At 52.8% G+C, this 13,445-nt stretch overlaps 1 protein-coding gene across 1 annotated transcript; it reads left to right on the top strand.

The window, feature by feature from the left end:
* Positions 1-8,651: 8,651 nt before the first annotated feature.
* On the top strand, positions 8,652-12,950 carry CCDC42 (coiled-coil domain containing 42; the record flags this gene model as incomplete). Its single annotated transcript, XM_082326556.1, has 7 exons — positions 8,652-8,728; positions 9,074-9,179; positions 9,304-9,408; positions 9,974-10,171; positions 10,931-11,152; positions 12,224-12,382; positions 12,852-12,950. 7 exons carry the CDS (start codon positions 8,652-8,654, stop codon positions 12,948-12,950), a joined length of 966 nt encoding a protein of 321 aa, XP_082182682.1.
* Between the last annotated feature and the right edge of the window lie 495 nt (positions 12,951-13,445).

Raw genomic sequence — 13,445 nt, 5'->3', positions numbered from 1 at the left:
TTGTGGTCCCTGGGCTCTGACCACAGCAGGGTCCTGTTTCTCCTCCTACCCAGCAGCGCTTCCATCTGCCTGGTGTTCACCACCATGGTGCCACCTCTGCCCAGGTCTCCTCTGACGGGCTCAATGAAGTCACATGTGGGGTCTGGTGCCACCAGGCCTGGCAGGAGGGTTTTCAAAGCCCTAGAGCAAGAACTAACCCAGGACTGAATGCTTGGAAAAGGGCTTTGAGCTTCTCTTGGTTACCAGAGAGCTGAATCCAGCCCAAGAAAGCTGAAGACCTCCAGCTTTGCAATTATCCTGCTGTGCATTTGAGCTCCTGTGGAGCTGAAATCAAACCTTTGACGGGGAATAAAAGGAGGGCAAGACCTTTCCAGCAGCTGTGGCAGATGAGGCAGCTTCAGCTGATGTGAGTGTAGGAAGCTCATTATCTCCAAAAAACTCTGGTGCTCTGGAAACCAGCTGAGTGCTGGACCTGGGGTGCTGGATTTATTTATGGCAGGTCTCTCTGGAGCTGCGACTCTGCCCAGACACACCTTGGGGATCAGGTCACCGTCTCTGTCCCCAGGCTGGGCAGTATGAGAACAGCTTCAGACTGGTGCCACATCCCAGGACTTGCCTCACCCCAGAAAAAAAAAATCTAAGACGAGAAAGGAGGCGCTTTCTTTTCACTGTGATGCCTTCAGTGCCCTCCTGACGTTGCCACAAGGCCAGCTGTGCTTGTCAGAGCTTCCCTGGGAAACAACCGTTCATTTGATGCTTCTGGGTTTGAGATCATTTGCACCACAAAAGATGAACTCAGGTGGTTTTGGGCTTATGGCACCCCTGGGTGTCCCTGTCAGATGAAAATCCAGAGCCTTGACAGAGCTATTGCTAAAATCTAGCCAGGAGATTGGTCCTAGAGGTATGTGTACAGCAAACGTTGCATGGCTGTAATTGGTGTATGAACTCTGACTGCCTGGGCTAGTGCCCCATCCCGAGCCCCATAGCCTGAATGCTCCCACCAATGACCAAGTCTCCATCGGCCTCTGAAGAGGACACTAAGCTGGAGGCAGGCCAGCTTTAGGGCAGCTTGCAGGAACTCGCTGAGGGCTGTTCAGAGCTAGTGGGTTGGGTTAAACCACAGTGCCTGAACTGAGGGGCCGGTCGCCTCCAGCAGCCCGCTTCATGCACACAAGGTTTCAGATGGCTTCTTGGAAGGGGTCATTTTCTTAAGGCTGAGGAAATCCAACTGGAGCATGAAAATCTACTCTTGCATCCTTAGCAGAGCTCATAGCCAAAATATGAGTCTCAGCATCTACTTCTGGCAAGGACTGATGTCTGGGCACGTGTAGTGACCTGCCTCCAGCAAGGCTGGCCATGAAGTCTACCCACACCATCAGGGTATCCTTCCTCCCTGCAGCCCACAGCTCCAGCCAGGCAGACTTCCCCTCCTCATCCTTAGACCTCTCATTTACAGGTCACTCCCAGGGAGAGCTTGGGGGACCGGGCTCAAACCAGCGACTGGGCAGGTCCCAGGCCAAGTGAGGGGCTGCAGGGCCTGGCAAGGATGCTCAAGGTGGCCAAATTGGATGTGTCTATGTGAGCTGGTCATGGCAGATGCCCTGGATAGTCCATGGAGAGAAGCAGGAGCTTCCAGAAGTTCATTCAGCCTTAACGGATCAGATGTGTTATGCCCTGGGAGTGCTTATCCCTCTCACCAGCTACAATGGGAGCTTGGGATGGCCTGACCCATGGAGATGTCTCCATTCAAGACATCTACCATGGAGATGGATAATGATCCTTAAATGTGCTCTTTGCAGACACAATCCAGATCCCAACTTGAACTGAAACAGGGTAAGGGCAGTTTGCTGCCCTGAAACCCTTGGAAAGGGGTAGTTGCACCCGCCTTGGGGCAGATGTGTGCGCCTTCACTATTGTATGGTGAGAATGCATTTTTAAGCAGTTTAGGCTGTAAAAAAGGAGCAGCAAACTATTCCTGAGCAAAATAAATGTCTGCTGCTGCTTTGCTTTTGTGTCCAGATGTGTGGGCCTGGGGACCAGCTCTCAAAGCTGGAGAATAGGCAACATCTGAAGGCTGGAAGCAGACCCACTCTTCCTCCTCCAGCTACCGCATCCTCCCCATTGCACAGCAAATGAATGAGCCCGTTTTAACATGGTCCAATGATTGCTGCTGCCACGAGGAGGTCTGGACACTGAGTCACAGTTTACTTCTTATTCCTGCTGCGTCATCCTTATTTTTTGATTCATGGACCACTCTGTGCATGAAAGAGCAAACTGTCCTTTTTGATCGCTTTTACTTGCTATAAAGATTTGCTCAACAAATGAGGTCTTAAAATGGAAACATCCCTGGACACCTGTGTTGAACTGATCTTCTCCAATCAGAAAGAGTGTTCTCTTTTTCTCTTATTCACCCGAATAGCCAGGCTGCTGTTCTCTTGCACTGAGGGCTGGCAGCAAATACTCACCATCTCCTTGCTTCACTGCCACGCGCAGGCACCCTTCTTCTAAACAGGCTGAACCACGCCAGCATAGGACCAAGCAGCTGAAGCACCAGGGATGGCAGGGAGGTGTGCAATAACCCTTTCCAATGAAGCCTACACACCTATTTCATTAGTGGGCTCCCCAGTCTATTTCCTTTTTGCAATCCAGCAAAGTGAGAACAGAGATAACTTATTGCAAGAAAGAAACTGGACAAGTTACTGCCCTGATAGTGGAGGCTGATGCACACAGAAACCCACCGTAGCAGCCAGGAAAGCCAAAACCAACCCCTCCCGCTGACACGGGTGGGAAGAGCAGGCAGCTCTGCTCAAAGCCACATGGTGAAGTGGGATTTCAGGAGGCACCGCAAAACTGATGGCGTAACCATAGCATTTGGGGATGGCTAACCCCTAAGCTTGTGTGATTCGGGTCTTACAGGATGAAAAAACTAGGCAAAAAGTCAAACATAAAATACTGCATCCTGACTGCCTATGCACTTGCCTTTGGGGTTATGAGTTTTCAGGGGGTTGGTCTTTAACTGGAAACTTCTGTGTTATGGAGATTGAAGAGCTCGCATAATCCCATGACTCCAGGAGGTCAGGCTTTAGAACACACAGGCACTGACAGTGAAACCTTCACGTAACAGGGAAATTTCCTGAAATGACCCCACCATGCTGGTAAGGTTGGTGCTCCCAACTCACTCTCGTCTTCAGCGTGTCACCTGCCCTTGGAGAAAGCAATAGTCAGTGCCTGCCCTGCAGGAGCCCCAAGGGCAGGTCTGGGGCCAGGGCTAATGCTGGAAACTGAGGCCACATGGCAAAAAGGTTCACCCTGACCCGAATGGCAGAGCAGAGCTGCCCTGTGCTTTCCCATTAGCCCATGCTGTCTCTCAGGTGCCTGGAAATGACTAAGTGAATTTAAGGGTGTGCTAGTGTGCAAATAGGTGGAGAGTCTAGTGTTTGGAAACCACTTCTTAGCTCCTTCTCCTGCTGCTTCTGGCATCAGCCCCCAAGCCTGAGCCTCCTCCTCCCCCAGCCACAATGTGGGAGGTGCACCCTTGGATAAGGATGCAGGTATGGATGTTGGGACAAATCCATGTCAGGGAATGCCAGGAGAGGGAAAACATCTGCTCCACAGAGCAAAGCCCAGCCTGCCCAAGAGGCGCTGAGGTTCTCAGAGGAGATGGGCATCTCCGACAGCCTTGGCTTTCTGGGAGTTAAGCTGAAATCCTGTTGTGGTGGGTGACTCAGAGAGAAGGTAGCAGGGGAGCGCAGTGGCGTGGGGGGAGAGGAACCGAGCAGTGACTCAGGCTCCCCCAGCCCTTCCCCCTTACACATCAGCACATTTGTCCTGCACTGCCATCAGCATCAACCGCATTCACATCGAAGGGACAGGCTGGGATGGGAACAGGGCAGAGGAAGGGTATGCTGTAAGGAAGGGCCAGACCCTTGCCCACCACCAGAAAGGCTGCCTGGAGTTATCTCAGGGCAAGGAAACAGGGCAGGACCGGGACTGCCTCTGGGACTGCACACTTGTTTAATAAGTGCTCCCTCTCCTGGGCCGTGGCCACACTGTCCCAGAGAAAACGAGTGGTTTGGTAAATTGGGCGCTATCTCAGGCTGGACAGACTCCTGGAGCGGTGCAGGGACCTTCCCTCAGCTCCAGACGGCCCCAGTTCCACGCGGGAACTGCTCCCCAACTCCAAAAAGCGCTGGGCACTCAATCAGATGCCATGTTTGAACGTCCCCACGCTGTCTGTGCCCACCAAGATACCGTGTCATGGTCTCCCTGGATGGAAGCTCATCTTCTCCCTTAAGCCTCTCCCTTGGGGACCTAAAAACTGGGGAAAGATGCTGGGAAGAGGTTTGGTCATTCAAAATCATGCCAATACAGAGTCCAATGTGATTTGGAGGAATCAGCTCTCACCAAGGGTGTTTTGTACTGCGCTGGGAGCTTCTGAAGGCCAGAAGGGAAAGCCTGTGTCAGCTTTCCATCAGCTTCAACTCCAGGGGCTTCAAGAGCAAAGGAGATTTAAAAGAAAAAAAAAAAAAATGCAGTTTCCTTCAAAGAGTGCAAAGGTGGGGGATGTACCTAAGGGATGAACAGAAAAGGTTTCTCCTGGGTAGCTATGACTCAGAAATGGCATTTTCTATATTCTAATAAGGGATGTCAAGTCAGAGGTAATTTATTCATGGCAAGCTGATGCAGTTGCTATGGAGAGCATAATAGGAAGAAACTCTTTTTTAATGCATAGTGCATTGAGGAGGAAAGTGTTTGTCGAAGATAAAACCTTGGTGTGAGGATAAAAGCGGCAAATAGTGATTAGAACATTAAAAAAAAAAAACAAAAAACTGTCTGCAAGCACTTCCACTACAGCTGTGAAATGCAGGGTCTGATCTCATCCTGCTCAGCTTCCCTCCAGGTGGGCAGAGGACTGATCCCAGCTCCGGATTTCCCATTCACCGGACACCAGCCCAGGAGGGTCCAGCACTCCGGGAAGCAGGTCCGCTGGTGGGGTCTGTTGGTTTCAGAGCAGGCAAGAGCGAGGAGAGCATGTGGTTTTGCATGATTCATGGGCTGGCTTCGCTCGTCCTGCAGGGATGAGGGTTCTACAAGACAGAGGAGGGAGTCGGTGCAGATGCCCAGAGCACCGTGGTGCTGCATGGTGGTGATGCATGCGTATCACTGGGTACTTAAAATTCAGGTCTCTTTGTGTTAGGCCAGCCAGCAGCCTTTTCACTTGCAGGAGAAAATACACACAAGGTGTATTTTCAGACCCACTTGGTCACCCATGTCTTTTCCTCCCCAGCCATCACAGCATCTCCTCTCCCTCCACCTCAAACCTTCCTCCTCCAAGCACTGCTTTCTCCTCCTCCTCCCCTCCCAACCGCGAGGCCTGAGATCACCGTTCCTAGCTTAGGTTGTCCCTCTGTCCCCAGGATAGCAGCTGTTTGGCTTTAGTCCCCCTTTTGATTCCTTACTAATCTCTCTGATACAGGCGCTGGACCCAAGTGTCCTCTCCACAGCAGACCGCTGTTCTGGGCAGAGCTGTGGCTGGGCAATGCAAGTACAAAGGGCTCCATCAGAGCCTGGATGCGCTGGAGATGACTGTTGGGTAATATGTGAAAGGAATCATCCTTGCAAACATGAAAGAGCCCAGAGAAACACTGGCAGGGGGGATCCCTGAGTGACACCCTGGCCCAGCCATGCTGGGGACCACCACAGAAGGCCATGAGCACATGCAAGCTTCATCAGTGCAAACGTGGAGGAACTCAGAAAACAACAGCAGATCGGGGATCCCCAGTTACGTACCCAGACAGACCCAGCCACCCTGTCCAGGCTTCTCCTGGGGTTGTCCCAGGAGAGGCTCAGCCCCATGTACCACATGGGAAACCCATCAAGGTGAGTCCATGGGAGCCGCTCTCCAGAGCACCTTCCCAACACCCTGGCAGACATCACTGGCACCTTAGTAACGATAGGGTATCTCACACCACATCTTCTGGAATTAACAGTCCTGTCCTCAGCCAGCTCACTGTCTCACACAGAAGATGACCCCCCTGAGTAAAGTTTTGGGGGCTCCTGGCCTCAGACAACGGCATCAGCCCTGTTTGCTGCAGTGCACGTAGTTTATGCCAGTCATTATGGCATTGCAGTGATGAAAAGGAGCGAATGTCAGAAGGTCCTGGACAGATGAGGCACACAAAGATCTCCAATCCAAGCAGCTCTGCTCTCTGCCAAAACAGGGGAGGTGGAGGCAGGAGCAGAGGGAATCCATGAGCTAATGTTGGTGATGGCTCATCTGTGGGAAGCCACACAAGAAAGGCTGAGAGTAACACAAGGGATTTGAGCTTGGGTCTCTGCTGTGCTAAGCCAGTGGGCACCGCGTCTCCCCATTGCTAACACATGGCGAAAAGGGTGCACAGGAAGGGGCTTTCCCTGGGCACAAGAGTGCTGGGAGATCCTCAGCCCCCCCCGAGCCCTCTGCCATTTGATTGACCCTCCTTGGACTCAGCCGCAACTTCTACTGATCAGTAAGAATAAAACCCGGTGGTGACTTCTCCATCATTCATAAGCCTGCAGGCAGCAGTAGCTTCGCTCAGAGCATTCAGCGTGGAAAGCGAGAATCCCACAGCTACCTACGGGGGAAGGTAAAACCCCAGGGATTTCACTACGGGCTGCGATTTCCATCCTTGCTGTGGAAGGGCAGCACCTCCTCAGGAATAACGAAATACCGTGAAGCCAACAGGACAGGGGCAGCCCCTCGGTGTTAAACGTGCCTAACAAGCAGGCAGGTGCCTGATGACATCACTTGCTCCCTGGAGCCCGTCTGTCATTTGTGTGACAAAATGTCATATAATGGGGAATTCTCAGTCAGACTGGGAAGTCAGCCAGTGCTTCCCCTTGGAAATGTCTGTCTCCAATTATTCATAACGATAATGAACTTTAATTGTTTGAAGTGCTGAACCTGGTGCCCAGCCCCTGCCTCAGATTGCGCTCCCCAAAATCCTAGGGTCTTTTTCCTTTCAGACAGCTCACTTCAGCCACTGGAGGACAAGGACGCATACGGCTCCACAGCCCTGCTTGTGTGGGAGAGCAGGCCGCTGTCGCTTCCCAGACGGACTGTGCCCCAGCTCCTGGGTCTTCAGCAAGTATTTGAAATTCAGATGCACCGAGACCTTCCTGGTTGCTCATCTGGTGGGTTTCCATGCTCTGCAGCTCCTCCAGCTCAGGGGATGCAAGGGTGGGCAGGACTTTTCCAGAGAGGATCCTTGCCTGCTGCGGGAAGGGCTGAGCCCCCTCACCTTGCAGGCAGGCACAAGCCCTGCTCCCAGGCAAGACTTGTCCCACTCCCAGGCAAGACTTGTCCCTGCCAAGGTCCAGAAACTGCTCCAGAAGACCAGGTTTAATCTGCCTGACCTGGCAGGATGGGAACAGCCCCATGATGACCTGGAGATGGACAGAGGGGAAGTCACTTGTCCGTGACAGGACCGATTTGAACCTCAGTAATAAAAGCCAGGCATATTCACTGCTTTGCCTTGGGTCATTTGTGTCTAAATGAGGCATCTCTCATATAACAAATGGTCCCTTCCTGGGCCATACATCTTCTTGCTGTTTCAAGTGCCAGACGGATCTGGCAGACTTTCCCCAGCTCCTGCTGGTTTATAATGAGCAAGGGGTGATGTTTGCCTGAAAACAATTTCCCTGATGCAAGTCAGGGTTGTAACAGACATGAAGACTTCTCCCCCCAGAGAGTCATACCCTTTTCCACCAAGCCAGGGGTGTTTCAGCTTCAGTAGCTCACAGAAATGTTCTTGTATGTTAAGGCAGTGAGGAAGCGAGAGACTGACAGAAGCAAACATCAGAGGGTGAAATCTCCCGTGGAAGGAGAAGACCCCAAGGTCACCATCATCTGTAGGTTTTCCCCCACCTGGCCTATGAACACCACCCCTTTACTGTGAGCAATGGACCTTGTTCAAATGCCTTGTTCTGGGGAAAAAATAAAATAAATTTTAAAAAAAATCAGTTAATTTTTAGTGAGTGGTAGACCTCAGTCCCACACAGAGAGGGAACCATGGGCAGTATGGTGATCAAGCATCCCTGACGATGTGCCTCAGTTTAACTGTCTTGTAACCATCTGGTGTTTGGGGAGAGAAGGAGCAAGCTCCTGCCCTGAGCTCTGAGACAGTGGGATGTGGATGTCGGGGGCACTGAAATACCCGCCCAAGACAGCAGAGGTCACAGGACACAGGGCTGATTTTTAGCAGAGGAAGAAACAGAGAAAATGAGAGGAGGGGAAAGAAATCTGCATTTGTTCAGCTTTCTTTCAGTGCTGGAGAGTCCTGATCCCGGACACAGTGGTCAGCCCCCCTTGCTGCCTTTGCCCCCCGCCCTGGCTTCAGTTGCCAAGTAACTGCCCAAGCATCTTCCAGTTGCCCCTGGCAACTGTTCCATGCCAACTGGCCACCAACAGCCGATGGCCACAGACACGACCAGGGCAAGGAAGGTCCTGGGAAAGTGGATGTAAGAGGCACCCAGGGGCTCATCGCCTGCTCAGCTCTATCTCCCATGCACTGCCAAGCCCTCAGGCTTGCAGGGCAGCTCCTGGGCTGACCTGGGAGAAGAGCAGTGCCGGCAGGACCTGGGCTCTCTGGGTCCTGCTGGTGGCTGCAGCGATGGCCACCATGGGCGATGAAGACCTGTCAGCCTATTTCCGCATGCACTACAGGCAGAACCTCCTGACCTTGCTCAGGTGAGGGGGCTTTTCCACCCGGCCTCCATTCCCTCCATCCTCTTCTGTCTCCTCCATCCCTCCTTCCCCCGTCATGGCAAACTCCCATCCCTTCTGTCCACCACTTCAGTCTCCTCTTGTACCTTCTTTCCCCAGCCCTGTTCCTCCCTGAAACACCCCAGCAGGGATCCCTGCTGGGGAGAGGTGGGGATACCATGCTGCCAGATGGGATCTGAGACAGTGCTGGGTTGCTCTGCCGCGTCACCCCACCCGGTACTCTGTCCACCGGTGATGGGGCAGAGCAACCCAACACCCTGCCAAGGTACCGGACCCAGCGTGTAACCTCAAGGAAAACTTCTGTGGCAGGAAACTCAGACTGACAGAGGAGGACTCCTTGTCTCCATTTATTCGCCTCCAGGAGAAGAAGAAACAAGCCCGACTGATGCAAAAGACTCTGGAGGTGAAGGAAGAGGTGAGAAAGATGGGAGGGTGCTGGGGCATGGTTGGGAGGGCTGTGGTTTTTTGGAGGGCAGCAGTGGGCAGGTGACTGGCTCTGGGTGCAAGCAGCCATGTCACGCTTGCTCTGGTGCTGCCAGGCCTTCAGGGACAGGATGAAAGTCATAACCTGCCGGTGGAGGGACCTCCGGGCCAAGGAGGCTCAGCTGAAAACCTACATGGAGAAATCTGGGAAGATTTTAAAGGTACACCTGCCCCTGATTGGCTCAGCTGACATGACCCTGAGCAGAACCACCACCTCCTCCCCTCCCTTGGGGGATACAGTCTTGGGCCACCACATCTGTCCAAGCCTCCCTTGAGCCTGGAGGTGTGAGGAACAGGACTGGCAGGGCACAGGGTTTTGTACCACAGATGTAGAAAGCCCTGGTAGGGCTTGGGTGGGAGAGAGCTTGTCCTGTAGCAGTGTGATCTCCTGAGGGCCCCAGACATCCCCCAAGAAGGGTCTCAGCCTGTCCCCTCTGTTGACACTCAGGTGTCTTCCAGGGACAGATACCAGTAGGTTTGAAAATCAGAGTGCCATCCCAGATGGCTGTCTCCAAGACCGAAGGGTCAATGCAAGAGGGACAGCCCTGTTAAACAGGGAGTGAAAATGCTCCCAGGGATGCTCCAGTACTGGTCTCTCTGTGAAGGTATCTCCTCCCGGTGCTGTTGAGTGACTCAGCTCCATCTTCCCTTGCCTTCTTTTCCCTCTGTGTGTGTGTGTGTGTGTGTGTACACGTGTGTGTGTATTGGTGGGGGAAACATCACCAGGAAAACGATAAGATGCGAATCCAAGCTCTGAAGAAAGCCAGCAAAGAGAGAGAGAGGAAGATGCAAAAGGAGAGCGAGCTTTTGATAGCTAAGAGGGAACTGGAGGCCCTGAAAATTAAGCACCAGAAACTCTGCAACAAAGTGCAGAAGTACTCCATCTTCAACAAATACCTGGAGGATGTGGTGAAGATCTCACAGGTGAGTTTGGACATGAGAGAGACAGATCATGGCCTCAAGGAAGGCCTTACATGGGTGTTAAACCTAGAGGAGATAAGGCAAGTCCAGGGAAATCATAACACTTGGTCAAACCCAGAGACCTCCGATGGGATGGGAAGAGGTTCCCTGCAACCAGGGTGAGCCAAAGGGACCAGAGTTAGGGGAGGAGAACCAGAAAAGGAGGTGAAGGCTTGAGAAAACCAAAGAAAAACTGTTAGAAGGGGGAAAAGCCCAGGGCTGAGGGGAATGGAGACCCCTTTGTGTCACTGTTTCATGTCACTGATGGTTTGGGAGAAGTGAAAACCTGCCTAGGAATGGGAACGCAGGCAGTTGTCAAAAAAGCTGTGTCCTCTCTCAAGGATGCCCCAGCATCACTCCATGCATCGCTCATACTCCTGCAGTCCCAGCTGCCCCCCTCCCATGTCTAGGTGACTCGGCTCTGGCAGTTGCAGTTGTGCTTTGTGTTTTATCAGAGCACTGCTCACCTGGGGAAGAGGTGCAATATCTCCCCTTGCTTATGGCAGTGACAGCTCTGGGTCTGGCACAGTGGGATGTCATCATACAGGGAATGTGGCGATGCTCACAAACCAACGGGGGCAATAGTCTCCTCAAGAAGGGACGATCTTTCAGCTGTGGGAGGTGTTGTCCCTGGTCAGGGCACAGTGCCAAACAGCATGAGACTTGCAATCGTGATGAGGGGAGGGCAGGGGGATTACTAACACCAGGAGCCCTGTGCTGCAGTTTGAGGAGATCCAGGAAGTCATTTGGCGCTACAAGACGCTGGTGAGGATGCACAAGGACCTGCTGCAGTCACGACAGGGGCACAAGGAAATGTCTGAGCAAGCCAAGGTGCTCCTGGACCAGTACATGGCAGAGAAAGAAGCTGAGATCCTGCAGTACAAAAATGAGCTGGTGCAGCTCCAGCAACGTTTTGACAAGGCTCAAAGTGACGTCCTCCCCTGGGTGAGGAAACGTGAGGTGGGCAGGGGATCATCTCCAAGGCTTGGCTGTGTCAAGACCAGCTTATAGCTCATCCCTAAGCTATGGGGTCATGGCAAGGCCCAGTAGCGGCCTTTGTGATTGGAGGAGATGCCTAATTTTGTCCCTCCCAGGGGTTGTAGAATGAAGAATGACAGACCAGGTCTGGAGCAGGTTACTTCAGGGATTAAAACAAGGCCCTCACAAAGCCATCATGATCTTTCAGTTCTTGCTTGAACTCATAGTCAAAAGAGATCAGCTAACCAGGCTTTGGGGAGGTCTGCCTTGGCACAAAACCCCCGCATACTCCACCACATGCCCGTTGGGTTTGTCTAGCCCGATCATACTCATTTCCATTCACCATTCCTTGCAGCATCATCCCTGTAATGGGGCTTCGGTGTGCCATGTCTTGTCGTCTCCTCTGTTCATCGCTCAGGCCTCAGAGTGAAGTGGGGTTTGCTGATTTTTATTATTTGTTTTCATACATTGCACAGCATCTGCCCACCAGGGCTCACCCCTTCTCCTCCCTCCTTACCAGTCTAACTGGTGGTAAACTGGGCTGTAATGAGGCTGTAATGAGGCACACCAATGTACACATTGCCAGCTCTCTGGCCTCTGCTCCCTTTGCATCACCCCGAGGGGGCCTTGCCAGATTCCCTTATTGGATACTCCAGGCTCCAGGAGTTGGGTCCCATCAGGCAAAGCTGGAAAGCACCTGGTCTAGGAGGGTGGCAGTGGGATGCGCTGCTCCCAGGGTATCAGCTAGCCCTGCTGTGGGGAGTGCAACTGGGGCCTGCAGGGAGGACCCGCCAGAGTGAGGATTGCAGGAGCTGGCAGAGAGATGGGGAAGTTCCTGGGGCAAGGGGCAGCTGTGGTGGTTCCTGGATCTGCTTCCACCACACCAAGCTGAACCACCTCCAGCACAGCCCTGGGCAAGGACAGGTTCTTCCTAACAAAACAGATGAGTGTGGAAGTTAGGGTCTGCAAGCCAGGGTCTCCAGTGCTGAAGCAGCATCTTTTCTGGGGCATGTCCCCATGCTGCATGTCTCCTCTCAGGAGGCTCGCTGGGCCGACATCCAGAACACAAATACCGAGAAAACACTGAAGCTGGGGACCATCAAGATGGCCATCCTCAACCTCTTCCAGTGCATGAGCGTGCAGCTGAAAGCAAACCTGAACGTGCCGGTGGATGACAGCCACAGACAGCTGAACATGGTAGAGCCAAGCCAGGTCCCTTCTCCCTGCCCAGAAAGAGGAGCAGTAATGACCCTCAGCTGCCCAAAGGGAGGGGAGAGCCCAGGGAAATCAATGTGCCCAACAGACACCTTCCTTTTCACCTGAGCTCTCTTTTGGGCAGAGGGAATGGGCAGAGGACACCAGGCAAACCTGTCTTGTCCAAGGAGGTGGAGCAGGGTGTGCAGGCAGAAGGAGTGGGAGACAGGCAGGCTGGGGCAGGGGATGGAGATCAACCCATGGCCAAGGTTTGGTTTCATTCACCCTTGCCCTGAACTCAGACTCACCCACAAAAGCCCGTTCTGCTGGTGCAGATCCAGCAAGGCAAATGCCTTATCCTCCTGCTCAGTTTGGTTGGTGAAATTTGCCCTCCAAAAGGGCCAACAAGCCCCCCTCTGCCTCCTGTTCCCATCCCTGCTCTGAGCTGTGCCACCTCTCTTCCCCACCCTAGATTCAGCAGTTTATCCAAGACCTCACAGACATCTCTATGGAGGTGAAACAGAAGGACATGCAGAACCGTCAGCGAGCATCTATACCGACGGAGCTATAAGGGACATGCCACAATGACCTGCTCTGCCAGCAAAGGCTCAGTGGGGTGGGAAGGGAAAGAGGAGGACAGAGGGCCCTACAGATATTGTAGACTCCACCGTAGGTTACACCAGTGGTTTCATGCCTTTCTGGCTTTTCTGTCCTACACAGTTGCTGACTATTTGTATACAATTAAAAATAATGAAATGTTTTAAGGTGTCTCTTAATTTCCTGGGAGGATGGGAAACATCAGAGCAGCTCCATCCCACAGCTTCACCCCAGATGCCTTCTCTAGCAGATGGGATTCTGGGTGCACGGGACAGTGTCCCAGCAAAGCATGCAAGACAGGGAGAGCAGGCTGGGACAGGAATATAGTCTCAAATAGGGATTAATACTAGTGTTCACATTTGGACATCCCACTCAGCCTAAGCTCTGAGATTTTTTGAGAGGGATGTCACAATGGGGTGGGGGGACTGTGCTTTGGGAGAGCTTCAGAGCTTTTCCACCACCATACCCA

Source organism: Platalea leucorodia, assembly GCF_965183815.1.
Source record: "Platalea leucorodia genome assembly, chromosome: 14".
NCBI classification, from domain to species: Eukaryota; Metazoa; Chordata; class Aves; order Pelecaniformes; family Threskiornithidae; genus Platalea; species Platalea leucorodia.
The sequence above is the reverse complement of the archived record's forward strand: the minus strand, read 5'-3'. Positions and strand labels throughout refer to the sequence as shown.